Source organism: Chiloscyllium plagiosum, unplaced genomic scaffold (assembly GCF_037043375.1).
Source record: "Chiloscyllium plagiosum isolate Xiang-an unplaced genomic scaffold, Cpla_swu_hap1 HiC_scaffold_5, whole genome shotgun sequence".
In the NCBI taxonomy this organism is placed as follows: Eukaryota; Metazoa; Chordata; class Chondrichthyes; order Orectolobiformes; family Hemiscylliidae; genus Chiloscyllium; species Chiloscyllium plagiosum.
In genome coordinates this window covers 115834943-115862254 of record NW_028270143.1, presented here as the reverse complement: position 1 = coordinate 115862254, position 27312 = coordinate 115834943, and the positions used below count along the sequence as shown (strand labels likewise).

The 27312-nt window shown below is 42.7% G+C and overlaps 2 protein-coding genes across 2 annotated transcripts in view; one reads left to right on the top strand and one right to left on the bottom strand.

Moving 5' to 3' along the window:
• The window catches only part of LOC148150013 (uncharacterized), a 142102-nt gene that overhangs the window by 5997 nt on the left and 108793 nt on the right, over nucleotides 1-27312 (top strand). The window contains exon 2 of the mRNA XM_087987767.1: nucleotides 1605-1708. Within this exon, the coding sequence (XP_087843893.1) occupies nucleotides 1605-1708 (104 nt within the window). The remainder of the gene's footprint in view (nucleotides 1-1604; nucleotides 1709-27312) is intronic.
• The window catches only part of kmt2ca (lysine (K)-specific methyltransferase 2Ca), a 403624-nt gene that overhangs the window by 311851 nt on the left and 64461 nt on the right, over nucleotides 1-27312 (bottom strand). The window lies entirely within an intron of this gene.

Here is a 27312-nt window from a genome sequence, read left to right as displayed (position 1 = left end):
GAACTATTCTCAGCTCGTCCCCCTACACTATCCCAAAATCATCCATGTGCTTATCTAAGGATTGTTTAAATCTCCCTAATGTGGTTGAGTTGACGACATTAGCAGGTATGCATTCCACGCCCTTACCATTCTCTGCATAAAGAACCTGCCTCTGACATCTGTCTTAAATCTGTCACCCCTCAATTTGTAGTTATGCCCCCTTGTACACGCTGACATCATCCTAGGAAAAAGACTTTCACTGTCTACCCTATCTAATCCTCTGATCATCTTGTACGTCTCTATCAAATCCCCTCTTAGCCTTCTTGCCAATAAGAACAGGTTAAAGTCTCTCAGATTTTCCTCATAAGACCTTCCCTCCAGACCAGCTAACATCCTTGTAAATCTCCTCTGCACCTTTTCCAATGCTTCCACATCCTTTGCGAAATATGGAGACCAGAATTGTACACAATATTCCAAGTGTGGCCACATCAGTGTTTTATATAGTTGCATGATATTGCGGCTCTTGAACTCAATCCCTCTACAAACGAAACCTAACACACCATATGCCTTCTTAACAGCACTATCCACCTGGGTGGCAACTTTCCAAGATCTCTCTGCACATCGACATTACCAAGGATCTTTCCATTGACCCAGTACTCTGCCTTCCTGTTATTCTTCCCAAAGTGCATCACATCACATTTAGATGCATGGAACTCCATTTGCCACCTTTCAGCCCAATTCTGCAGTTTATCCAAGTCCCCTGCAACCTGTAACATTCATTCACACTGTCCACTACTCCACTGACTTTAGTGTCATCTGCAAATTTACTAATCCATCCATCTACACCTGCATCTAAGTCATTTATAAAAATGACAAAGAGCAGTGTTCCTAAAACAGATCCTTGTGGCACACCACTCGTAACCAATTCAAAACATTAACACTATTTCACACTCCACAGATGCTACTAGGCCTGCTCGGTTTCTTCAACACTGTTTAGCCCCCAGCAGCTCTTCTTCCAAATGGCAATGTTTCATGTAACCCTAAACATGAATGTATTAGGATAGTCAATCCCATCTTTGATGATAACAAAGGTTTTGGAAATTGTTTAGGAATGCTTGCTTGCTAATTTGAGAAATGTTAAGTATTCTGATTTTACACCATATTTACAATTGAGCGAACTTAGATCCACAGCTTTGAGAAGTTTATGCTCATTTTGTTTTAGAATACGGAATTACTTAACAAATCACAAGCTTGAAGTGGCACATTGAACATATGCACACATGTAACAAGCTGTAATTTGCAATGCATAAATACAATGTGGCTCAGAAACACAAACTCCACCAGGACATAAATGTCAGGACTGGGCCATTTGGTAATCTATTGAATGGGTATCCTGACATGAAATCATTTCCGTTAGAACAATGCAATAATAGCCCATCTGCTGCCACGCAAACAATACTCCTGTCAGTTCCAGTGGTATTGTTAAAAATGTCAACTCGCATGCTGCATCACCAGATCAAAGTACAGTAGCGTCTCGACATATGAATGACCCCGTTCATCAACAAATCGGTTTACGAATAGGATTGTGCGTAAAATTTTGCTTCAACGTTCGTATGAAATTCAAGGTATGAACGCAAAAAGCCAGTGTACGACCACGTGGTTTCATTGTTCTGCTTTGTTACGCACTTGTTGAATGCAAAAGCTCTCGGGCTCCGCGTGAGCTCATTCAGTTCGTCTTTGGTGCGTGCGCTGTGAACAGCGTTCGTTGCTACGTCCAAGCATTCTTATGCTATCTGAACAATGGGAAAAATTGATTCAGTTTGCGAACCGGGTCCCGGAACGGATTAAGTTCGTAAGTTCGAGGCGCTACAGTATGAGAATTCTTTTCCCCTAAAAATGCAATAAGACATATGACCAGAAGCATGCTGGACTCCTGTCTTTGAAGCCAGGTCTTGGCCATTATTTGGCCTAATCTCCCTTTGCAAGTTCAACTAATTCTTCAACTACTAGAGTGATCAACGGAAAAATACTTGCAGCCCAAACAAAAAATACCTTCGCTAGTGGACAAAGTTACTTGATACAATACCTGGAATCTGAAACATACGGTGAATGTAGTTTAAATGTCAGTGTGGAAACAGATTGACTTTCACATTCATTGTGTTGCCCCAGCTGAAGTGATTCTATGTCAGGCGACTCATATTAGAGATGATACACAAGTATATACATAAATATCCGGTGTATCAGACAGGATGGATGAAAAGATTAACTCAACTGTTCCCAAACTTTCTCCTCGTGTCACTTCATTTTCATGCCTCAGACCTCGAGACACCCAAATGAAAATCTAGAAGAGTTAAACAATGGTCAAGCAGGAGGTGATATGGTTTCGGTCATCAAGCACGGAGGGGATTCCATGGAGGGGTGGCGGCAGCTTCAGTCATTAAGCATAGAAACATTGGAAATAAGGAGGTGGCCATTTGGTCCTTGGAGCCCGCACCACCACCATTCATTACGCTCGTCGCTAACTAATCAACTCAATACCTTGTTCCCACTTACTTTATTCAATTGTGGAAGATGGGTGACACTGGCTAGGCCAGTATTAATTGCCTGCTCTGAGTCGCTGTCGAGAAAGTGGTGGTGAGTTGCCTTCTTGAATTGCTGCAGTTCACATATCGTTAGGAAAGGTGCCCAGGTCAATGCCAGGTGGTCCATCCAGTGACATTTTTGTTTCGACTTTGCAGCAATACAACTGAATGGCTTCAAGGCCATTTCAAAAAGCAATTGAAAGTCAGCCATATTCCTGTAGGTGTGGAGTCACATGTAGGCCAGACCAGGTAAGGACAGTTGATTTTCTTCCCTGAAGGCCAGTGAAGCTGATGGATCTTTCCAACAATCAGTAATGGTTTCATACTCATCCTTAGATTGTGAATTCCAGATGTTACTGAATTTAAATTCCATCATTTGCCAGGGCAGGATTCAATCTGGAGACCTCAGACCATTTGATGAGTTTCTGGATTAACAGTCTAATACCACGAGGCCATCACATCCCCTGATCCATTCAGCTTCAAGTGCTAGATCCAACTCCTCCTGAAACCACACAATGTTTTGGCCTTGACTGCTTTCTATGGTAGCAAATTCCACAGGCTCACTACTCAGTGGGTAAAGAATGTCTCCTCAACTCAGTCCCCATATCTTTTGACAGTGACCCCAGTTCTGGACGGGCACACCATCAGGAACATCCTTCCTGCATCTACAATTTAGTCCTGTTAGAATTTTATAGATCTCCAAGAAATCGCCACTCATTCTTTAGAGCTGAATTTACAGTCATCCAAAGCCCATACAATGAAGGCCATTCTAACCTGCAGTGAATATAATTCTGGATATTAAGATGAACCTCAGATTTGGGGTTCCACTTGACATTTGGCAGGACTCTCAACAGCAGAGTTAAGTTCTAAATATAGTGCCCAAAGTGCTACGACAAAGTTTTTTCCTTGAATGAGATTGAAGAAGGTGGGACAAAATGGATCAGAGAATCCCTACAGTGTGGAAGCAAGACACTTTGCTCATTGAATCCACTCCGCCCCTCCGAACAGCATCCCACTTCGATCCATGCACTCGCACCTAACCTGCACATCTGTGGATTATGGGAGGAAAGCAGAACACCCGGAAGACCCCCACGCAGATATGAGGAACATGTGCAGACTCCACATAGACAGTCACTAGAGTTGGAATCAAATCTGGATCTCTGGCAGCAGTGCTAACCAATGAACCACTATGCCAGCTAAATCTATGGAAGCTCTTTAAAAGTATTAACTGTGATCAATCTAGAGTCCTACTTTCAGGTACACCAGGCAAGTAGAACAGACATTTAAAACAGTTGCTAAAACCAAAGAGGAAATGGTTGGGAAGCATTCTACAAGGTCACTGTACTCAAAACATTAACTCTTTCTCGCTCCACAAATGCTACCAGACTTGCTGAATTTCTCCAAAAATTTCTCTATTTGTTTCCGAAGTTGGAAAGTCCTCCTTTTCTCAAATTGTAGGGTATTTTCCAGGTAGAAATGCAGCCAAAAGTGGGGAAACCTTGCTTCAACATTTAGCTACCAAGGCACTCAAGAATGCTACATGTTTCAATGAGATCACCACTCCATCCCAGAGATCATCCTAGCACACCTTCTTTTAACTGTCTCCAATGACTAGTGGGGTGCACAGGGATTATTATTAGGACTGCAGTGATTGCACAGTCAGCAGTCAGAGAAGAGGTACAGCACAGAAACAATACCCTTCATCCCAAACCATCTATGCCGACCAGATATCCTAATCTAATCTAGTCTCATTTGCCAGCACTTGGCCTATCTTCCTCTGAACACTTGCTATCCAGGTTCCTTTTAAATGTTGTAAATGTACCAATCTCCAACACCTCCACTGGCAGCCCATTCCATACACACCGCACTCCGCATGAAAAAGTTACCCCTTAGGTGCCTCTTACATCTTTCCCCTCACCTTAAACTTATGCCCTCTTAGCTCTGGACTCCCCTACACCAGGGAAAAGACCTTGTCTATTTACCCTATCCATGCCTCTCATGATTTTAAGCCTCCACAAGGTCAACCCTTAGCCTCCGACATTCCAGGGAAAATCACCCCAGCCTCTCCATATAGTTCAAACTTTCCAACCCTGGCAACATCCTTGTAAATCTTTTCTGAACCCTTTCAAGTTTCGCAACATCCCTCCTATAGGAGATAGACCAGAATTGCACACACTATTCCAAAAGTGGCTGAACCAATGTCCTGTACAGCTGCAACATGACCTCCCAACTCCTATACACAATGCTCTGACCAATAAAGGTGCGCCTGCTTCACTATCCTACCTACCTGCGACTCTACGTTCATGAACCTATACTCCAAGGTCTCTGTTCAGCAACACTCCCCAGGACTTTACCATTAAGTGGATAATCAATTGGGAGAAAGTGAGGACTACAGATACTGGAGATCAGAGTCAAGAGTGTAGTGCTGGAAAAGCACAGACAGTCAGACAGCATCCAAGGAGCAGGAGAATCAAAGTTGAGCGCAAGCTATTCATCAGGAATGAGGCTTGTGGGCCAAGGAGGCAGAGAGATACATGGGAGGGGTTGGGGCTAGGGAGAAGGGAGCTGAGAATGCAACAGGTAGATGAAGGTGAGGGTGAAGGTGATGTGTCAGGAGGATGGAGTGGATAGCTGTGAAGGAAGATGGACAGGTAAGACAGATCATGAGGGCAGTACAGAGTTGGAAGGTTGAATCTGGGATAAGGTGAGTGGACTGGAAAAGAAGAAACTGGTGAAGTCCACATTGATCCCATGTGGTCGGAGGGCCCCGAGGCAGAAGACGAGGCGTTCTTCCTCCAGGCGTCAGGTAGTTAAGGGTTTGGCGATGGAGGTGGCCTAGGACCTGCATGTCCATGGCAGAGCGGGAGAGGGAGTTAAGTGTTCGGCCATGGGGCAGTAGGGTTGTTTCGTGCATGTCAAGAGATTTCTCTGAAGCGTTCTGCAAGTAGGCGTTGTGTCTTCCCAGTGTACAAGGGAACACATTAGGAGCGATGGATACAGTAGATGATGTGCAAGTGCAGGTAAATCTCAGACGGAGGAGGAAGGCTCCTTTGGGAAGCCTTTCACATCCGTCAGAGATTTACCTACACTTCCACACGTCATTGACTGTGCCCGTTGCACTCTCCTCTACATTGGGAAGAGGGGACACCAACTTGCAGAATGCTTCAGAGAACATCTCTGGGACACGCATGGAACAACCCCACTGCCCGTGGCTAAACACTAACCCCGCTCCCGCTCCACCAAGAACATGCAGGTCCTGGGCCACCTCCATCGCCAAATCCTTACCACCCGACGCCTGGAGGAAGAACGCCTCATCTTCTACCTTGGGGCCCTCCAACCACACAGGATTAATGTCGATTTTACCAGGTTCCTCATTTCCCCTTCCCCACCTTACCACTCAGCACTGCCCTCTTGACCTGTCCACCTTTCTTCCCACCTATCTGCTCCACCCTCCTCTCTGATCTTTCACCTTCACCTACCTATCGCATTCGTAGCAATGCGCCCACCCAGCCCCAACCCCCTCCCATTTATCTCTCAGCTCCCTTGGCCCACAAGCCTCATTCCTGATCAATAGCTTATACTTGAACCATCGAATCTCCTGCTCCTAGAATGCTGCCTGACTAGCATCAGACTCTTGACTATTAAGTGTCTAAGTCCTGCCCTGATGTGCCTTTCCAAAATGCAGCACTTCACATTCATCTAAATTAAATTCCATCTGTCACTCCTCGGGCCATTGGGCCATCTGATCAAGATCCTGTTGTACGCGGAGGTAAATCTTCTTTGCTGTCCACTACATCTCCAGTTTTGTTGTCATCTATCTTACTAATCATACCTTATGTTCATATCCAAATTGCTTATATAAATGGTGAGAAGCAGTTCATCCAGCACTGATTCTTGTGGCTCACAGGTCACATGACTCCAGTATAAAAAGCAACCATCCACCATTCTGGTCTTCGACCTTTGAGCCAATTCTGTAACCAAATGGCTAATTCTCCGTGATCTAACCTTGCTAGCCAATCTATCACAAGGAAGCTTGTCGAACGCCTTAATGAAGTCCATATAGGTCACAACCAACGCTCTGCCCTCATCAATCCTCTTTCTTACTTCAAAAAACTCAGGTCAGTGAAACATGATTTTCCACACAAAACCACGATGACTATCCCTAATCAGTCCTTCCCTATCAGGACTCCCTCCAAAATTGTGCCCACCACCAATGTCAGGGTCACCAGTCTATAGTTGCCTGGCTTTTCCTGATCACCTTTCTTAAATACTTGCACCATGTTAGCCAACCACCAGTCTTCCAGCACCTCACCTGTGACTATCGATGATACAAATACCTCAGCACAGGACCCAGCAATCACTTCCCTCAAGTTCTCAATATATATTAAAGATTTGAATGTGGGAACTAAAGTGTAATTTTGTAACTAAAAGTATTTTTCATGTAGAAACACGATCAAAGAAACCTTAGTGAATAGACAGAGGTCATTCATTCAATAAAGATTTATTAATTTAAAAATCAAGCTATAATGTGGCCAACAGGCGAACTGAAGATTTAAAAATCGGTCAGTGCAGATAAAATTTTGAATGAAAGTAGTGATGGAAACAACACAGTAGACTAACATACTGATCATCAGGTTAAGATCTTTACCAGAAGCAGTATATGGGGGGAGAGAGAGAGAGAGAGAGAGAGAGAGAGAGAGAGAGAGAGAGAGAGAGAGAGAGAGAGAGAGAGAGAGAGAGAGAGAGAGAGAAACCCACACTGCTAACTGACACAGCAGTCAACCTGCACAAATGCTGCCTTTGCTGTTGAATTCATGTATCGCCGGACATTGGAATGCATCTGGAAAAATCAACAGTGAAATTCACAACTAATCCTGGAGGAACCTGTTTGGGAGAGGTCATTGCACACATTGAAACCAGCGACATTGGAAGGGAAAAAGTTGAGATTCAGAACAGAGAATAGAGAGATTTAGGGGAGAAATTTAAAAAGGAGGTCCTCGAGAGTTGTAATATCTGGATTATTCCCGGTGCTACGAGCTAGTGAGGGTAGGAATAGGAGGATACAGCAGATGAATGAATGTCTGAGGAGCTGGGGTGTGGGAGAAGGATTCACATTTTTGGATCACTGGAATCTCTTCTGGGGTAGAAGTGACTTGCTCAAGGAGGACAGATTGCACCTAAATTGAAAAGGGACTAATACACTGGCAGGGAGATTTGCGAGAGCTGCTCGGGAGGATTTAAACTAGTAAGGGGGGGGGGGGCATGGAACCCAGGGAGATGGTGAGGCAAGAGATCAATCTGAGACTGAACAGTTGACAGAGGTGAGCCAAACAATCAGGGACAAAGCAGACAACAAGGTCGTACTGATGAATTAAACCGCATTTATTTCAGTGCGAGGGGTCTAACAGGGAAGGCAGAGGAACTCAGGGCATAGTTCAGAACATGGGACTTGGATATTATAGCAATTACAGAAACATGGATGGACAGGACTGGCAGCTTATTGTTCTAGGATACAAATGCCACAGGGAGGACAGAAAGGGAGGCAACAGAGGAGGGGGAGTGGTGTTTTTGATAAGGGATAGCATTACAGCTGTACTGAGGGAGGATATTCCTGGAAATACATCCAGAAAAGTTATTTGGGTGGAACTGAGAAAAAGAAAGGGATGACCACCTTAATGGAATTGTACTATAGACCCAGGAAACTACAGACTGATGAGCGTGATGTCTGTGGTGGGCAAGTTGTTGGAGGGAATCCTGAGGGACAGGATGTACATGTATTTGGAAAGACAAGGACTGATTAGGGATAATCAACATGGATTTTTGTATGGGAAATCATGTCTCACAAACTTGATTGAGTTTTTTGAAGAAGTAACAAAGAGGATTGATGAGGGCAGAGCAGTAGATGTGATCTATCTGGACTTCAGTAAGGCGTTCGACAAGGTTCCCCATGGGAGACTGATTAGCAAGGTTAGATCTCATGGAATACAGGGAGAACTAGCTATTTGGATACAGAACTGGCTCAATGGTAGAAGACAGAGGGTGGTGGTGGAGGGTTGATTTTCCAGACTGGAGACCTGTGACCAGTGGAGTGCCACAAGGATCGGTGATGGGCCCACTACTTTTCGTCATTTGTATAAATGATTTGGATGTGAGCTTAAGAGGTATAGTTACTAAGTTAGCAGGTGACACTAAAATTGGAGGTGTAGAAGACAGTGATGAAGGTTACCTCTGATTACAACAGGATCTTGATCAGATGAACCAATGGGCTGAGTAGCAGCAGATGGTGTTTAATTTAGATAAATGTGAGGTACTGCATTTTGGGAAAGCAAATCTTAGCAGGACTTATACACTTAATGGTAAGATCCTAGTGACTCTTTGCTGAACAAAGAGAGTGTAGCGCAGGTTCATAGCTCCTGGAGAGTCACAGATAGGATAGTGAAGACGACGTTTGGTACGCTTTCCTTTATTGGTCAGAGTATTGAGTACAGGAGTTGGGAGGTCATGCTGCGGCTGTACAAGACATTGGTTAGGCCACTGTTGGAATATTGCGTGCAATTCTGGTCTTCTTCCTATCGGAAAGATGTTGTGGAACTTGAAACGGTTCAGAAAAGATTTACAAGGATGTTGCCAGGGTTGGAGGATTTGAGCTACAGGGAGAGGTTGAATAGGCTAGGGTTGTTTTCCCTGGAGCGTTGGAAGCCGAGGCCTGACCTCATACAGGTTTATAAAATTACGGAGTAGCGTCTTTTCCCGGGGTGGAGGAGTCCAGAACTAGGAGGGCATAGGTTTAGGGGGAAAGATATAAAAGAGACCTAAGGAGCAACGTTTTTGCACAGAGGGTGTTGTGTGTATGGAATGGGCTGCCAGAGGAAGTGGTGGAGGCTGGTACAATTGCAACATTTAAGAGGCATCTGGATGGGTATATGAATAGGAAGGGTGTGGAGGGATACGTGCCCGGTGCTGGCAAGTAGGACTAGATTGGTTTGGGATAACTGGTCAGCACGGACGAGTTGGACTGAAAGGTCTGTTTCTGTGCTATATATCTCTATGACTCTATTTGAGTTTGTACTTTGTGCGCAGAGATTCGACACTGGACTGGTTTCACACCGCACCGTTTAATAGAACATAGAAGAATACAGCGCAGTACAGGCCCTTTGGCCCTCGATGTTGCGCCGATCCAAGCCCACCTAACCTATACTAACCCACTATCCTCCATATACCTATCCAATGCCCGCTTAAATGCCCATAAAGAGGGAGAGTCCACCACTGCTACTGGCAGGGCATTCCATGAACTTACGACTCGCTGAGTGAAGAACCTACCCCTAACTTCAGTCCTATATCTACCCCCCCTTAATTTAAAGCTATGCCCCCTTGTAATACCCGACTCCTAATGTCTTGACTCAGTTGGTTTTGCATTCCATTAGTGGCAGCTGCAGTTCACAGAGAGTGAAATGGGACTGCATTTGTATTTGGAATAGGTTGATTAAAATGAGTCACTTAGTTTGCCTCATCTTTTATCGATCTTATGCTCTTGAGCATTGGTGTTCGCTCTTATTCTCAACTTCAAACTTTTAAAAAACTTTTGTTGGACTTGTTGTCTGATAGATGCCTGTTCAGTGATGCCTGCCTTTGTGTGCAGTGCAGGTGGATTATACCATACGAAGTGCAGAACGACGGTACAGGAGAGGTCATTAGATTAGATCATATTAGATCATATTAGATTACATTACAGTGTGGAAACAGGCCCTTCAGCCCAACAAGTCCACACCGACCCGCCGAAGCGAAACCCACCCATACCCCTAAATTTACCCCTTACCTAACACTACGGGCAATTTAGCATGGCCAATTCACCTGACCCTGCACATCTTTGGACTGTGGGAGGGAACCGGAGCACCCGGAGGAAACCCACGCAGACACGGGGAGAACGTGCAAACTCCACACAGTCAGTCGCCTGAGGTGGGAATTGAACCTGGGTCTCAGGCGCTGCGAGGCAGCAGTGCTAACCACTGTGCCACCGTGCCGCCCACATTAGATTGTGATGTGGAAGCATCATAACCGAAATTTTCCCAAAAGTGGATCCAACAACCCATTTTATAAAACAGTTTATATTAGCAACTAAAAGAATTTAAAAGGTTAATCCAGGACTTCCCAAACAAGGGGTCACGACCCCCAGTGGCACTAGATTTTTGAGGTCACAAGATCTAAAGCAGCAGCGGTAAGTGCGGAGTTTGGACGGATTCCGGATAGCTGTAGGCCCCTTCAAAATGATTACTTTTCCACTGGCTGGCCTGACTTAATTGACTGCTCACCAAGTCCAAATTCGTGCTGCATGACAGCCTGTATGAAAAGACTGTGTTCAAAGACCAAATTCGCTCCAAGGCAGACAGGAAACAGAATAGAAATAAACAAATGGCAGGCAGTGAACCGAAGGGTATAAGAAATAGGAACAGGGTAGGCTGTTCAGCCCCTTCAACCAGCTCAGCCATTCCAAAGGATTATGCTTGTTCCGACATTGTTCCTGTACCCTTTCTTGCCTTTTCCCTGAAATTCTTGATTCCCCGATCAAGAATCCATCTTTTTCTGCCATAAATATGCACAAGGGCTCTGGCCCCATAGCTCTCTGTGTCAGGTAGTTCCAAAGACTCTTGACTCTCAGAAGAAATTCCAGTCTTAAACTGACAGACTACGCAAAAGTGAGGACTGCAGTTGCTGGAAATCAGAGTATAGATTAGAGTGGTGCTGGAAAAGCACAGCCGGTCAGGCAGCATCCGAGGAGCCTTTGCCTGAAACGTCGATTTTCCTGCTCCTCGGATGCTGCCTGACCGGCTGTGCTTTTCTAGCACCACTCTAATCTCAACACAGTCTATGGCGTCTGATCTTTGGCTGTCCCATAAGGGAAACCATCTCCTCAGCATTTACTTACCAAGCCCTTTAAGAATCCTACATGTTTCAATGATATCACCACTCATTCTTTGAAACTCCAATGCAAAGTTCCAACCTGTTTAATCTTTGCTCAGACAATCCCTCCATCCCAGAGATCATCCTGGGAAACCTTCTCTGAACTGCCGCCAATGACCAGTGGGGTGCACAGGGATTACTAGTAGAACTCAGTTAATTACAATATATATTAATAATTTCAATGAGAGAACTAAATGTAATATCCCAAAGTTTCAGATGACAGTGCTAGGAGGGGGGGGGGCTGGATGACCACAAAATTCAAGGTGAGGTTGTATAACAAAGTAGAAACTCAGTCTTGGGAGTAACAGTGGCTTGAACTGAAGATTGGCTGGCTAACTGGAAGCAGACAGTCAGCATAAATGGGTACTTTTCAGAGTAGCATGACCTAACAAGTGGGACACACAGGATTTGAGTTAAGACCTCAACAGTTTACAATCAGAAAAATTACTTGGGATGAAGGGACAGAAGACACGGTTGCACAGACGTGGAAGAATTTGGGTGCACTTCTATGTGCATCACAAAAGGTTAGTATGCAGGTAAAGCAAGTAATGAGGAAAGATAATGCAATGTTATCATTTATTGTGAGGCAAAGTGAATATGAAAGTAGTGAGGTTATACTTCATTTAGATACAGCACCAATGAGTTTGCATCTGCAGTACTGTGCACCAACATTCCGTCAAAGCTGTGTGCACATACAACCACTCCAATATTCACTGCCCAGCAATTAGCCCACCAAATATGTCTGACTTCAGGTTCTGGAATTCAGAGAAATTCTGAAATTCTGGCTACTTAGAAAATTATAGGAAACGCTGGTGTGCACTGTACTGGCCACAGGAAGGAGTAAAGGCATTAAAAGGCGGTTCACAAGACTACTCAGTGGAGTGAGTGAGTTGTGGGAGGGGGCTGTCTTATGAGTACCAGGCTAGGTTTGTGCCTGTTAGACTAAGAGGTGATTTGATTGAAAGATGATCCCAAGGGGCCTTGACAGGATTGATGTTGCGAGGAAGCTTCCTCTGAAGAGAGAAAATAGTATTAGGGGTCACATTTTAAAATTCAGGGGCAGGTGAGAGAAAATATTTTGTTTTACAGAGTCATGTCCTTAGTACTATCCTGAAAAGATAGTAGAAAAGCTATCTGGAGTAGGAAGAAATGGAAACTTCAGATTACAATCAGAATAGCCATGATTTTAATGAATTGCAGAGCAAGCTCAAGGGATTGGCCTACTCCTACTCCAAATTCATATGATCGGATGTACTACACGCTGAAAGATTCTTGCTGGACAAAAACAAGAAATTGTTGAAAATTAATTTCATACAGGAAAAGCCATCCTGCTGCTCAAACATTTAAGGTTAGAGTTGGCACAGAATGTAGCTCTGGGGATACCCCCGCCACATCTACAAATGCATTGAAATAAAAACAAAGTGCTGAAGAAACCAAGCAGAATGATCTTCCTCTGAAGTCGCCTTAATAGACCCAAAATTTTAAATAAGTTTCTCTCCACTAAAACACTATGTTCATAGAGTCAGAGAGACAACACGGAAACAGACCCTTTGGTGGAACTTGCCCATGCCGACCAGATATCCTAAATTAATCTCGTCCCATTTGCCAGCACTTGGCCCATATCCCTCTTAACACTTCCTATACATTTACCCATCCACATGCCTTTTAAGTGCTGAGATTGTACCAGCCTCCATCACTTCCTCTGGCAACTCATTCCATACACACACCACCCTCTGCGTGGAAAAGTTGTCCCTTACATCCCTTTTATATCTTTCCCCTCTCATTCTAAACCTATGCCCTCTGGTTCGGGACACCCACCCCTGGATGACAATTTGCTAAAATCAACTATTAGATTTCATCTGCTCTTCACAAACCCATGTGCGCACACACACACCCTGGCAATCCACGTCATGAGGATTCATTCTCCAAAGTGCATTGGCATAAAATATTGTTTTGTACATATAATAAAACAGTATTTTACAGTTCTCTTTGGAATACAATTCATGATCCAAGAATCATAGAAAGTTAAGAATAATACAAGGACTTATTTTCCATTTCGTTTTCCTAAAGTGTTCAAGATATAACATATTAGGGTGCGTTATGTACATTGAGAATCATGTACATGATTCAATGCAGTAAAATTGACATTATTGAGTAACCCAGGCTCTAGTGAACAATCATTCTAGTCAGTAACAGAAGGTAGAAGGTAGTCATTCAGACACTCGGGCATATTTCTATCTCAATTACATCATGCTCGCAAACTTCTAAATTCAAGGGAATACAGACAATATTTAGTCAACAGATCCTCTCAATTTAATCCTTGAATTGATTTTGATGAAACATTGTATCCCTCCAAGCACAGTAGCAGTAACATGCGACATTTACAAACTGCACTACAGAAATTCAGAGGCTTCTTAAATAGCACGTGCCAAACCCACAACCACTAGAATTTAGAATGACAAGGGTAATAGATTCGGGGGTCAACACTGGAAAATCCTTGTAACTAACATTTGGGTCTAGTGCCAAAGCTGTCTCAGGCTAGTCAAACAATAGGCTGACACTATCTTTAAGATAAAGCTATGTCTCAGACACCATCATCCCTGGATATATTCTGACCAATCAGAGCCAGCAGGGGTGACACTGCAGTGATATATATCATTGGAAGGAATGGAGTTGTCCTGGAAGTCCTCAGTATCATGTCTGGACCCCATGAAATCTCTCAGCTTCAGGTTAAACAAGGGCAAGGAAACGTCCTGATTACCATGTACTATTTTCCCTCAGCTGATAATCAGTACTCCGCGCTGAACAACACTTGGAGGAAGCACAGAGGGTGGCAAGGGTGCAAAATGTACTCTGGGTGGGAAATTTCAAGATCAACCACCAAGACTGGCTCAGCAGCAGCACTACTGATCAAACTAGTCCTAAAGGACTAGCTGTTAGACTGCATGTGCAGATAGTGATGGAGTCAACCAGAGGGGAATATATACTTGACCACGTCCTTACCAATCTGCTGGCTACAGACATCTATTCATGACAGTACAGGCAAGCAACCACTGTACAGTACTTGTGGAAGCAGCATCCTGCTTTCACATTAAGAATACCCTCTATCATGTTGAGTGACACTATCACCATGCTAAATGAGATAGACTTCAAGTATATCTAGCAACTCAAGACTCGGCAACCAAGAGGCATTGTGGGCCATCAACAGTGGCAAAATTGTACTCCAGCATAATCTACAAATTCATGACCTGGCATATCCTCCACTCAACCAGGACCATCAAGCCAGAGTAGCACGGCATTAGGGAGCACAGTAGCTCAGTGGTTAGCACTGCTGTCTCTCAGCGCCAGAGATCCAGGTTCAATTCCAGCCTCAAGCGATTGTCTGTGTGGAGTTTCCATGTTTTCCCAGTGTCTGTGGGATTCCTCCGGGTGCTCTGGTTTCCTCCCACAGTCCAAAGATGTGCAAATTAGGTGATTGGCCATGCTAAATTACCCATAGTGTTCAGTGATGCGGCATGAGACGCATTAGTCAGGGATAAATGTGGAGTAAGAGATCTGGATGGGTTACTCTTCGGAGGGTCAGTGCGGACCTGTTGAGCCAAGTGGCCTGTTTCCACACTGTAGGGATTCTGTGATACTATAATCAGGTATAGGAGTAGGCCATTCAGACCATCGAGTCAACTCCACCTTTCCATTATTTGGCGGAGTGCAGTCGATAGGCCGAATGGCCTTACTTCCACTCCTGTGTCTTATGGAATCAACCCTGGTTCAATAGAGTGCGCAGGAGCAACACCAGACAGACCTAAAAAGAGAGAGATTCCAACCTGAAGCGAGCAAACATCACCACTTGGGTGTCACACAGCATAAGCAGTAAGTGTTGGATGGTTAAGCAATCTATAACCAACAGATCAGATCTAAGCTCTGCAATCCTGCCACATCCTGTCATGAATGGTGGTGGACAATTAAACAACTCACTGAAGGAGGCAGCTCCACAAATATACCTCATTACAGTATTGGTTCAAACATGGACAAAAGCACTGAATTTAGGGTAAGGCAAGAGTGACAGACCTTAACATCAAAGTCATATTCTAATGAGTGTCGCATCAAGGACTCTGGCAAAACTGGCATCAATGAGTACATGTCAGTCTGCTACAGCACATATTTCAATAACTCAAATTTGCTATAACATGACTAATGAATTGTGGACACTGTTTCTAAAGTGCCAAGTTTTACAGCTTGTATTGGTTCTAATGCAATTCTGGCCCCATTAGTTTAAACGGTACTGCTATTACACGATTTTCTTATAATACGAGATTGCAAGAGAGCAGAACTACTGCGTTACAGCAGTATCAGGGGCAAACAGTCTGCTGATTGGCACGTAAGAAGACGGTCGCAGTTGTCAGTCATCTCAGTTCTAGGATTCCATGTCCTGGAGTTCCTCAGAGTAACGTGCTCGGGCCAACAATCTTCAGCTGCTACATCAATGGCCTTCCCTCCATCATAACATCAGAAGCAGGATGTTCACCTATGATTACAAAATGTTCAGCACCATTTGCAACTCCTCAGATATTGAAGCAGTCCATATTCAAATCGACAAGATATGAACAAAATCCAGACTTGGGCTAAAAAGTGGCAAAGCCACACAAATACCAGGTAATGACCGCCTCAAATAAGAAACAATCTAATAACCACTCCTTAACATTTAATGGCATTACCATCACCAGATCCCCTAATATCAACCTCCTGGAGATTACTATTGATCAGAAACTCAACTGAACTCGCCCCATAAACAGTGGTTAAAAGACCACATCAGAGGCTAGGAATATTGCAGAAAATAACTCTCCTCCTGACTCCCCAAACCCTGTTTGCCATCTACAAGGCACAAGTCGAGAGTGTGATTAGATTAGATTAGTGTGGAAACAGGCCCTTCGGCCCAACAAGTCCACACCGACCCGCCGAAGCGTATACCACCCAGACCCATACTCCTACATTTACCCCTTCAGCTAACACTACGGGCAATTTAGCATGGCCAATTCACCTAACCTGCACATTTTTGGATTGTGGGAGGAAACCGGAGCACCCGGAGGAAACCCACGCAGACAAGGGGAGAATGTGCAAACTCCACACAGAGTCGCCTGAGGCGGGAGTTGAATCCGGGTCTCTGGCGCTGAGGCAGCAGTGCTAACCACTGTGCCACCCACGGAACACTCCCCACTTGCCTGGATGTCATGCAGCTCCAACAACACACAAGAAGCTTGACACCATCTAAGACAAAGCAGCTCGCTAGAACGGCACCACATCCACAATCATCCACTCTCTCCACCATCAATTCTCAGCAGCAGCAGCAGGGTGTAACCTTCTTCAAGATGTACTGCACAATTTCAAAGATCCTTAGACAGCACATTCCAAACCCACAATTTCTTCATCTAGAGAGACAAGAACAACAGTTACAGGGGAACACTGACCTCCAAATTTCCCTCTAAGCCACTCTGGCCTGAAGTGGAAATGCATTGTTGCTAGGTTAAAATCCTGGAATTCCCTCCCTCAGATCATGGTGAGTCTATCAACAGCATATGGACTGCAGTAGTTGAAGAAGGCAGTTCACCATTACCTTGAAGGGCAATTAGGGAAATGAAAAAAATGCTGGCCAGCCAGCAATACCCATGTCACACGAGCAAGTAAAATTTTAAAAGTACCTTGATGTAAGTTTGCATTTTCAGAAAAAGATTAAAACCTTGTTCAGAACAGAATAATTTTTCTTTTAGCTGAAAAATCTTCAGTTTTTTTGGCTTATGATCCCATCTCCCCAATGCACAAATCACAGTGAAAGATTTTGAAACTGAGAAATAGGGACTTGACTCCCAGAACATATAATAATGGAGCACACAATCATGCGCTTCAGCCCACCGTGTCTGTGCTGACCACGATGCCCTTCTAAATTACTCCCATCCTGCACATGGTCCATATCACTTCATTCCTTGCTTGTTCATGCAGCTGTCTAAATGCCTCTTAAATATGTCATCATATCTGTTTCTACGACTTACAACTGGACCTTGATCAAATGGGCCCAGGCATGGCAAATGGAGTTTAATTTAGATATGAGAGGTGGAAATGCAAGTCAGATCAGGACTTATACACTTGATGGTAAAGTCCTGGGGAGTGTTGCCAAACAAAGGGACCTTGGACTGCAGGTTCATAATTCCTTGAAGGTGGAGTTGCAGGTAGAGTCAGAGTCCTACAGCACAGAGTCAGGGCCTTTGGCCCAACCTGGTCCATGACGATCAAAATGTCGGTCCACACTAACCCCATTTCCCTGCACTTGGCCCACATCCTTCTAAGATCCTGGATCAGTGGTGCTGGAAGAGCACAGCAATTCAGGCAGCATCCGACAAGCAGCAAAATCGACATTTCGGGCAAAAGCCTTCTAAATCAGGAATCCTTCTAAACCTTTCCTATCCATGTATTTGTCCAAAAACTTTTAAATATTGTTAATGTACCCACCTCAACCACTTCCGTTGGCAGCTCATTCCATATGCACATGTGTAAAATCGTTGACCCTCAGCTTCCCTTTTATTCTTTCCCCTCTAACCTTTAACTGATGCCATCTAGTCCTCGATTCCCCAAACCTGGGGAAAAAAGATTGGACTGCATTCACCCTATCCATGCTTCACATGATCTTACACACTAGGAGATTCCCTCCTGTCTCCTATGCTCTCAAGAAAAACATCCTAGCTTGTCCAACTTCTCCCGAATACTCAGACCATTAAGTCCTGGCAACATCCTTGTACATTTCTACTGCGCCCTTTCCAATTTAATAACGTGGTGACCAAAACTGAACACAATATTCCAAGGGTAGCCTCACCAACATCCTGTACAACTGCAACATAACTTCCCAACTTCTATACTCAGTGCCCTGACTGATGAAAGCTAGTGTACTAAAAGCCTTCTTCAATGCCCTGTCTACCCTATGACTCCACTTTCAGAGAACTGAGAACCTGAACTCCAAGATCTCTCTCTCTGCTCCACTACACACCTTAAGGCCCTACCAGTCAGCATGAAACACCTACTCTGACTTTCCAAAACGAAAGACCTCACACTTTTCCATATTAAACTCCATCTGTCAGTTCTTGGCACACTTCCCCAGCTGACCAAGGTCCTGCTGCAATTTCTGATAACCTTCCTCACTATACACGATACCGCCTATTTTAGAGTCATCTACAAATTTACCTATCATGCTTTGTACATTCTCATCCAAATCATTGATATAGATAAACAGCAATGGGTCCAGCACTGACCCGAGGCACTCCACTAATCACAGGCCTCCAGTCCGACAAGTATCCTTCCACTATTACCCTCTGCTTCCTACCATCAAGTCAGTAATGTGTCCAATTTGCCAGCTCTCCCTAGATTCCATGCCATCTAACTTTCCAGAGCAGCCTATGTGAAACCTTATCAAAGGTCTTATTGAAATCCATATAGACTATGTCAAAGTTTGTGAGAAGATTTGTAGCTCGGGTGCTCATTGTTGTGGTTCTGTTCGCCGAGCTGAGAATTTGTGTTGCAGACGTTTCGTCCCTTGTCTAGGTGACATCCTCAGTGCTTGGGAGCCTCCTGTGAAGCGCTTCTGTGATCTTTCCTCCGGCAACTACGTCAACTGTCCTGCCCTCGTCAACTTTCCTGGTCACTTCATCAAGGAACTCTAACAAAGTTGTGAGGCATGATCTCCCACTCTCAAAGCCATGGTGACTACTCCCAAACAAGGCTTGTATTTCCAAATGCATGCATATGTTATCCCTTAGAAGGAACCTACCCACCACAAATGTTAAGCTTACTGGTCTACAGTTGCCAGGCTTTTCTTTGCAGTCCTTCTTGGATAAAAAAAAATCAGCCAGGGCCCCCACAATTTCTTCTTGAGCCTCTTGCAGTGTTCTTGGATGTATCTAGTCAGGATCAGATTTATCCACCAGCATACATTCGAATACATCCAACACCTCCACTACTGTGATACTGACTGTTCCCAAGATATGACTATTAACTTCCCAAGTCTTCATGTCTTTCTCCACGGTAAACACAGGAGAAATATTTAGTGAGAACCTCGCCCATTTTGCGTGGTTCTACACATACATGTCCATGATGGTCCTTAAGGGGCCCTATTCTCTCTCAAATTAGTTATTCCTTTTCCTTCAATATATTTAAAGTACCTCTTTTAATTCATCCTAATCTTCTCAACTAAGGCTATCTAGTGCTCCCTTCTTGCCCACCAATATTCTTCTTCTGTAAACTCCTGTATTCCTTGTATACCTTCAGGGATTGCGTTGATCTCAGTTGGTTGTACCTGAGCCACGCCTCCTCTCCTTTCTGGTAAAAGCCTCAATATCTCTTATCTTGGGCTCCCTATTCCTGCCAACCTTGCCCTTCACTCTCATAGGAACATATGGACCTTGAACTCTAGCTATCTCATTTTTAGGTGCCTCCCATTTGCCAGAGGTCCCTCTACCTGCAAACAAACTACTCCAATCAACAAGGTCCTATCTAATTCCATCAAAATTTGCCTTGCCCCAATTTAGAACTTGAACCTGTGGACCAGTTTTGCCCCCCCCTCCATAACTACTTCAAAATTAATGCAACTACGGTCACCGGTCCCAAAGTGCTTCCCTAATTCCACTCGCCCTATCCTATTTCCCAAGAGTAGGTCAAAGTTTTGCCCCTTCCTGAGTAGGACCCTCTATGCGCTGCTCGAGGAAACTTTCCTGAATGCACTTAAGCTGTTATCGGTCTGGCAGTCCCAGTCGACATCAGGAAAATTAAAATCCCCTACAATGACAACCCTGTTACTGCAAGTCTCCCCAATCTCCCTGCATATTTGTTCCCATTGACTAACTTGGGTCTATCGTACAACCCCAATAACATCATCCTCTTATTTCTTAGCTTTGTCCATAAACCTTCACTGGATGACCCTTCAGTTACTTCATCTCTGATCACTGTGGCGATACTTGCTTTAATCCCCTGTGGTGATACTTCCCCTCCTCCACCTCTGTCCCACCTAAAGCACCTGTACCCAGGCACATTAAGCTGTCAGCCCTGTCCCTCTCTTAGCCATCTTTCTGCAATCAAATAGTAAGTTGAAGAAACAGGTCAGGTTGGAATGTGACAGGGAACAAGGAATGTCTGTTGAATTAAATTGTATTTGTTTCAACGAAAGAGGGCTGACAGTCCCACGTACCTATCCAAGCTCCAAGTTGGTCGGCCTTAACTGTCAGCCCTCTTTCGTTGAAACAAATACAATTTAATTCAACAGACATTCCTTGTTCCCTGTCACATTCCAACCTGACCTGTTTCTTCAACTTACTATTTGATTACTAGATTTCCATCGAGCCTCGCACTTGCCTCCTTGCTGTTGAGGATCTTACCCACCCACTCCCCTCCCCCAATATAGTTTAAACCCTCCCTTACAGCACTAGCAGACCTGCCTGAAAAACAGCTGTCTTAAAAGGTACCTTTAATCAATCAGTAACCTGTGAAACAGAATCGCCAAGATGACGACAGGAATACAGAGAACAACAGAAAGCTGCCTGGTTTTGAGATAAGAAGTTTTGCTTTGTAAATCTTAATCAGAGGTTTTATCAGACTAGTATTGTAGAAGGGGAAGGTAAAGGTAAAAAATAGTTTGGTTTAGAGGAAGGAGTTGTAAATAGTTGTTAGTTAATTATTTTCTGTTATACTTTAAGAAATAAAGCTGTTAATTTTTACTTCAAATAGTTCATGGACTCTCAAATTTGCAGACTACTGCACGGGATAAATCTTTTCTGTTTTGCTGGTTTAAAAATAAGGAGGGTTTACCCTGTGTCATAACACTATTTCAAAGATCATCTTCTCCACCCTTATTTTCAATTTCATTGAGAAATGGCAAACAATTGAGAGGCGAGGCATACCACCAGATGTTACCAAGTATGGTGGCAAAACATCTGAAAGCAAACCTTCAAGCTCAGCAGGCTAACTTACATACTTATCAAGTTGAGCTACAAATTTTCTCAAAAATTGCAAATTGCAATCGTTTTCAATCCTTGAAATGAGGTCAAAATTGGAAGTAGTTTGGGAAGCACAGCTTAGATAAAGTTGGATGAATGGCAAAATGTCAAAATTGGTTATAGATGAGCTCCAGAAGTTGTTTCAGGTTCGCGCAAGGAGATGCATATGACCACATTATGACAAATCATGACTGCTGGTGAACTAACAGGACCAGTTATAAGCAGCAATAAAAATATAGCCATGCTGTCATACTCTTCTCCACAAACCATTTTTCAGAAGACATTAAATGTTGAGCTTCAAACTCAAATGTGTGCACCAAAAAGCAGCTCGGTACCAGTCTTTAAGACTCCTGAGTTACAACTTTAGACACACACTCAACAGAAAACAAATCTACTATTCTGAGAGAGAAGATGTTAACATGCAACTTTAAAAAAACAAAATAATCTTAAAATTAAAAAAAAAATTCTTTATAATCCCAGTGACTACAAAGAAAGACATATGAAATTTCAGGATGAAACAGTCTGAAAAGATCAGGTTTATTTTTCACAAACATATTCACACAATGCTGCAGTTGGTCTTCAACAAAAAACACAAATGAAAGAAATAAACAAACAAATAGACAGTAAGAAAGATCTCAACTCAAACATCAAAAGTTTCAGTTTCAAAAACTTCCCAGAGATATTGCATCCCATCTCAGCTTTTCAAATCTTAAATTCTCCAATTCTGTTCTCTTGGACAGTTAAGTGTTTTTTTAAAAAACAATTTCTTTGCAAGGTTAGAGGGATGAACTTCTCATTTCTTAAAAAAATGTCATTCATGAGATGTGGGCATTACTCACTAAGGAGGAGCTACCAACCCCTAATTTCCCAGACAGCAGTTCACAGTAATCACATTACTGCGGATGTGGAAACACCTGTAGGGCAGACCAAATAAGGAAGGGACATAAATGAACTAGATGAGTTTTAATTTCCCCCAACAATTGACAGTAATTACATTGTTCACCATTAGGCTAGCTTTTTATTCCAGATTCTTTTTTAAATCCAAATTTCACCATCTGGCAGGGTAGGATTTGAGCCCATGTCTCCAGAAAATTAGCCCAGATTTCTGGACAACTAATGTGGATTATTTTATTTCTGCCTTTTAATGTTTTACTTCTAAACAAAAGGCTTTAAGTCTTTTGGTTATACTGGTAATTTTTTTTGTCAATCAATCCCTGTGCTTTCTCATTTGTCTTCAATTCCCCAAGGTGCCTTACATGTTTTGATGACTGATATCTACTTCAATGTAACTTCCTCAGCAACTGCAGCCACCCTAATCAGGATTTGGAAAGCTCCTGCTTAACTCTTAACACATAATAAAGATGGAAACTTTAAATGCTCATCCAATTCCTGGTCTTCAGCAATTATGAGACTTAAAAGTCTCTATGGTTATAGCACACTTGCCAGTCAAAAGGTTGTGGTTCAAACTACGTTACATAAACTAGAGCAAAAAAAATCTAGAGCCAGTACAATGAGTAACACAGGTGTCATCATTTAAATGATGCCCCATCTCTGCCTCTCATGCAAACATGGAGGATCATGTGGCACATTTTCAAAAAGGAGCTGGGAAATCCACTCCAATATCCTGGATACCACTTATTCCTCAATAAATAACATTGAAACAGATTATCTAGGCATCATCAAATGGCTTTTTGTAAGGCAATGCTGTGCTCAGGGTGGAAGTTTACATTTCCAGTTGCTAAACAGTGACTATATTTCAAATGTACTACTTTGATAAGTTTGTAAAAGTCTCAATATAAATGCATGTCTCTCTTCCTTCAAACTAATTTCAAAATCAATAAATTTTCTCTACAATTAAATTATATACTTGCTGATATGCCTTTTTCTTTCACCAGACCCATTCCAGTTATTAATCCTTCCTTTGTTATCGCAGAGTTTTGATTCAGAGTCGCATTTGTACCATAAACTGACTTATAACACAGCAAATTCCAATGACTCACTCAAGAGTGAAATTGAAGCTGTAGTAGGGCACCCAGCACTTCAAGCCAGTTCCCCTGCTCACCAAGAACATGATCATCGACATCAACTTTATCTTTTCACTCTCTCAATCCCTTCAGTGTCCAAGACAGATATTAATCTTGATCAGTCTTGTGTATTATTTACAAAATTATGAAGGTGAAAGGCAGGAAAAGTTAGAGGGGATTTGAGGGAAACTTGAATTACTCAACAAGTGGAAAAGTCGATAGCACAAAGCCTCTTGAAGGTAGCAGAGGCAAGAAACCTCAACTTTTTAAAAGAACTGGTATGAGTACTTAAAGCATCATAACATTCAAGGCTATCAGCCTAGTGTAGGAAAGTGAGACTAGTGTAGGTAGCACTGCATTTTTATCAGTGCAGACTCCACGGGATGAAGGGCCTCTTTTGTACTGTAAGAGTCTATGATTTCCCATCAACCCTTAACTTTCTAAATTCTGAAGAAAACAGGCCTAATTTGTATAATCTCTCTTCATAACTTAATCCCTGAAATCCAGGTATCATTCTTGTAAACCTACACTGCTCTCCATCTAAGGCCAATATATCCTAAGATGTGATGCCGCTCTCAGTGCTTTAAATGGGCTAGAACCAGGGTTGTGTGTGGCTGCAGCATAGCTTTTGTGCCCTTCTACTCCCGTCCTCTAGATATCTAAACAGTGAATTTCAATTGCCACCTAGCTGCCCATTCCATTGACTTCAAGATTAGAGTGGTGCTGGAAAAACACAGGTCAGGCAGCATCTGAGCAGAAAGATTGATCTTCCTGCTCCTCGAACGCTACCTGACCTGCTGTGCTTTTCCAGCACCACTCTAATCTCCAGCATCTGCAGTACCCACTTTCGCCCATTCCATTGACTTGTCATTGCCTTTTTTAAATTTTTAATGCTGTCCTCCCCAGAGTTTACAATTCTCCCAAGCTCTCTAATTACCTGCAAACTTTGAAACTGTCCCCTGTACAAGATCTAGATCAGAAAATGCAAAGGTCCCAATATCAACCCTTGGAGAACTTAACTATAAAACTTTCCTTGAGCCTAAAAAGTTCCATTTCCCACTACTCTCAGTTGCCTGTCACTCAGCCAACTTTATATCCATGTTGCTCCTGTCCCTTTCATTCTATGACCTCTCACCTTCCTCCTTGTTGTGTGGCTCAGTATCAAAAATCTGTACATTATCAGCAGCCTAATCCTTTTCAACCCTCTGTTACTGCCAGCAAATTAGCTGACTCTTCTGATTAATATGCATTTTGCTATGCGACTATTAATTCCATATCAAATAATGGTTTCTCAAAATTTACTCAAAGTTAAACTGACTGGTTTCTAATTGCTGTAAATATCTTTACTTTTTTTTGGAACAATTACAATTTTGTAATTCTCCATTTCTCCAAAACCACACCCGAACCATCCCAAAAGGAAGATTGAAAGATTACCACTGCCTTTGTGACTTCCACTCACTTAAATAGATTGCCCAAAGGAATGGGGAGTAAATGATTCCAAATAATTAGAATTCTTCCCCTGTAGATGTGCCACAATAATTATAACAGCTAACATTGTCATAAAATATTTTTATTATTCATAATATTATTTTGTGGTTCGCTTCATTGTGTTTTTTTAAAACTAACTTGTTGCTCTCCCTTTCCTTCTACGCTAAGTAACTGTCTTCACACCACCTATTTCACTCCCATCAATAAAAGGAGTTCAAGGACATTTCTATCTCATGAGTTTCTTTCTCCTGACGATGCACCTTTTCTTAAAATTAGATATTAGGGCACATTAGGCTACAATGTTTTCTTCTCAGTAAATGACATTATATTTAAAAGACATTTTGACAGATACAGTAGTCCCTCCATAACCACGGGGGATACATTCCTAAGCCTACCTCAGAAGCCCGAAACCACGAACAGGAGCAAACCCATTCATTTCAATGGGAAATTTATTTTCTCAGCAGCCCCCGGTCCCTGGTTCCAGAAGGTTCCCAATAATATGCGCGGGTAACAAACTGCGAAAATGATTCCGTGGATACAGGGCCACCCTATACATGAATAGGAAGGGTTGAGGGGGATATATGCCAAATGCAGACAAGTGGGACTAGTTTAGTTTGGAAAACTTGGATGCCATGGACAAGTTGAACCAAAGGATCTGGTTCCTTGCTGTATGACTCTATAACTCTATGACATAACTGGTTCTTTATTTTAAAAAAAATGGGCACAACGAACAGAAAATCTGAAGAAAAAACAACAAACTTGTGGCTTAAGCATTTAAGTTATCAAACACTACTCCCTGCAGGGCCCACCAGTCAAAGGAAGCCTCAAATATACAGAGACACCAAACCCTCCCTTCCCTGGACCAACCGAGCTAAATACACTGCAGCAATTCCCCAATTTCATCTTTCAAATAAATATATGGCCTTCAGCAGCATGTGGGTGAGGGCAGAAGAAGAAAAGGCCATCGGCTTCAACGTCCTTTCCAAGCCTATCACCATCCTGATTTGGAACAATATTATTGTTTTTTTTCACCATTATTGGATCAAAATGGTGGAACTCCCTACCCAACAGCACTGTGGACATGCCTACACCAAATTGACTGCAGCATTATAAGGTAATTCCCACCAATTTTTCACAGGCAATTTGTGACAAACAACAACATTCACATCCTATAAGAGATTTCTAAAAATACAAGTGTTTTTTAAAAAGCCACTGAAAGGGGTACAAGCCCCAAGTCTTTTAGCACTATTCTTTACATACAAAAAGACCAACTTTACACTACATTTTTAACATTCTGCGTTTAATTAATCCTCATACAATTAGATACTTCACACATTGGAGGTTTTAATAACGATCAATTCTTTTGATTTTTGAAGGGGTAATTTTTTCTTCTTTCTGCAATTTGTTTCACATGTTTAGAAAGCAATTTATTCTATAGAAAGAGCTAAAGAAATTGGAGCCTCAAATGTATGCACACAAGTTTTACAGCATCTGCTCGACTGAGAAAGTCACAGGAAAACAATTCCAACAGCGAGTGAAAGCAGACAGAATTAGCAATATCTAAACTGGAAATACCTTGAAGATAACGCTTTTCTAAATACCAGTACACAAATTCCCAGCATTATAACAGTAAACACTATCCATGTCATATACAGACATGCAATGTCTTCTGGTTCAAATACCAAAGTTTGTGGTGCAGTGGTACTGTGTCCCTACCTCTGGGACAGGAGATCCAGGTTCAAGTCCTGTCTGCTCCAGAGCTGCGTAACAACATCCCTGAACAGGTTGTTTATAAAAATGTAATGTAAAAAAAAACTTTAGGTGTGTAGACCATTATTATACTCGGGGTACATCCTTGAGTTGGGAATTGGTTTAGATGAATGATAAAAACTGCAACATTCAAGGACACTAAAAGCATGCCTTCCCCATAGCTCCACTCGAGTTGCAGTAAAAGGAAGTGGTGCAAAATTACACCAAGTCACTAAACTGAGAAAAACATCCTCTTTAATTAAAAATTGTCCTTTCAACCTTGTTTTGTCTCAAAAATTGATACTAAACACTGAAGCAAAATACTGTTATTCAAAGTCCGAGGATCACAAAGTTAATGCACAGAGCAGAGCAACATACTATGAGCTTTGCTGCATGGATGAAGCCAAGTAACAATTCTAAGTTACTGTATAGTCATTGATGACTTTTACACAATATGTAGGTCAGACTGTTTGTATCTTTTCCAAACAAAATTTGACATGAGTA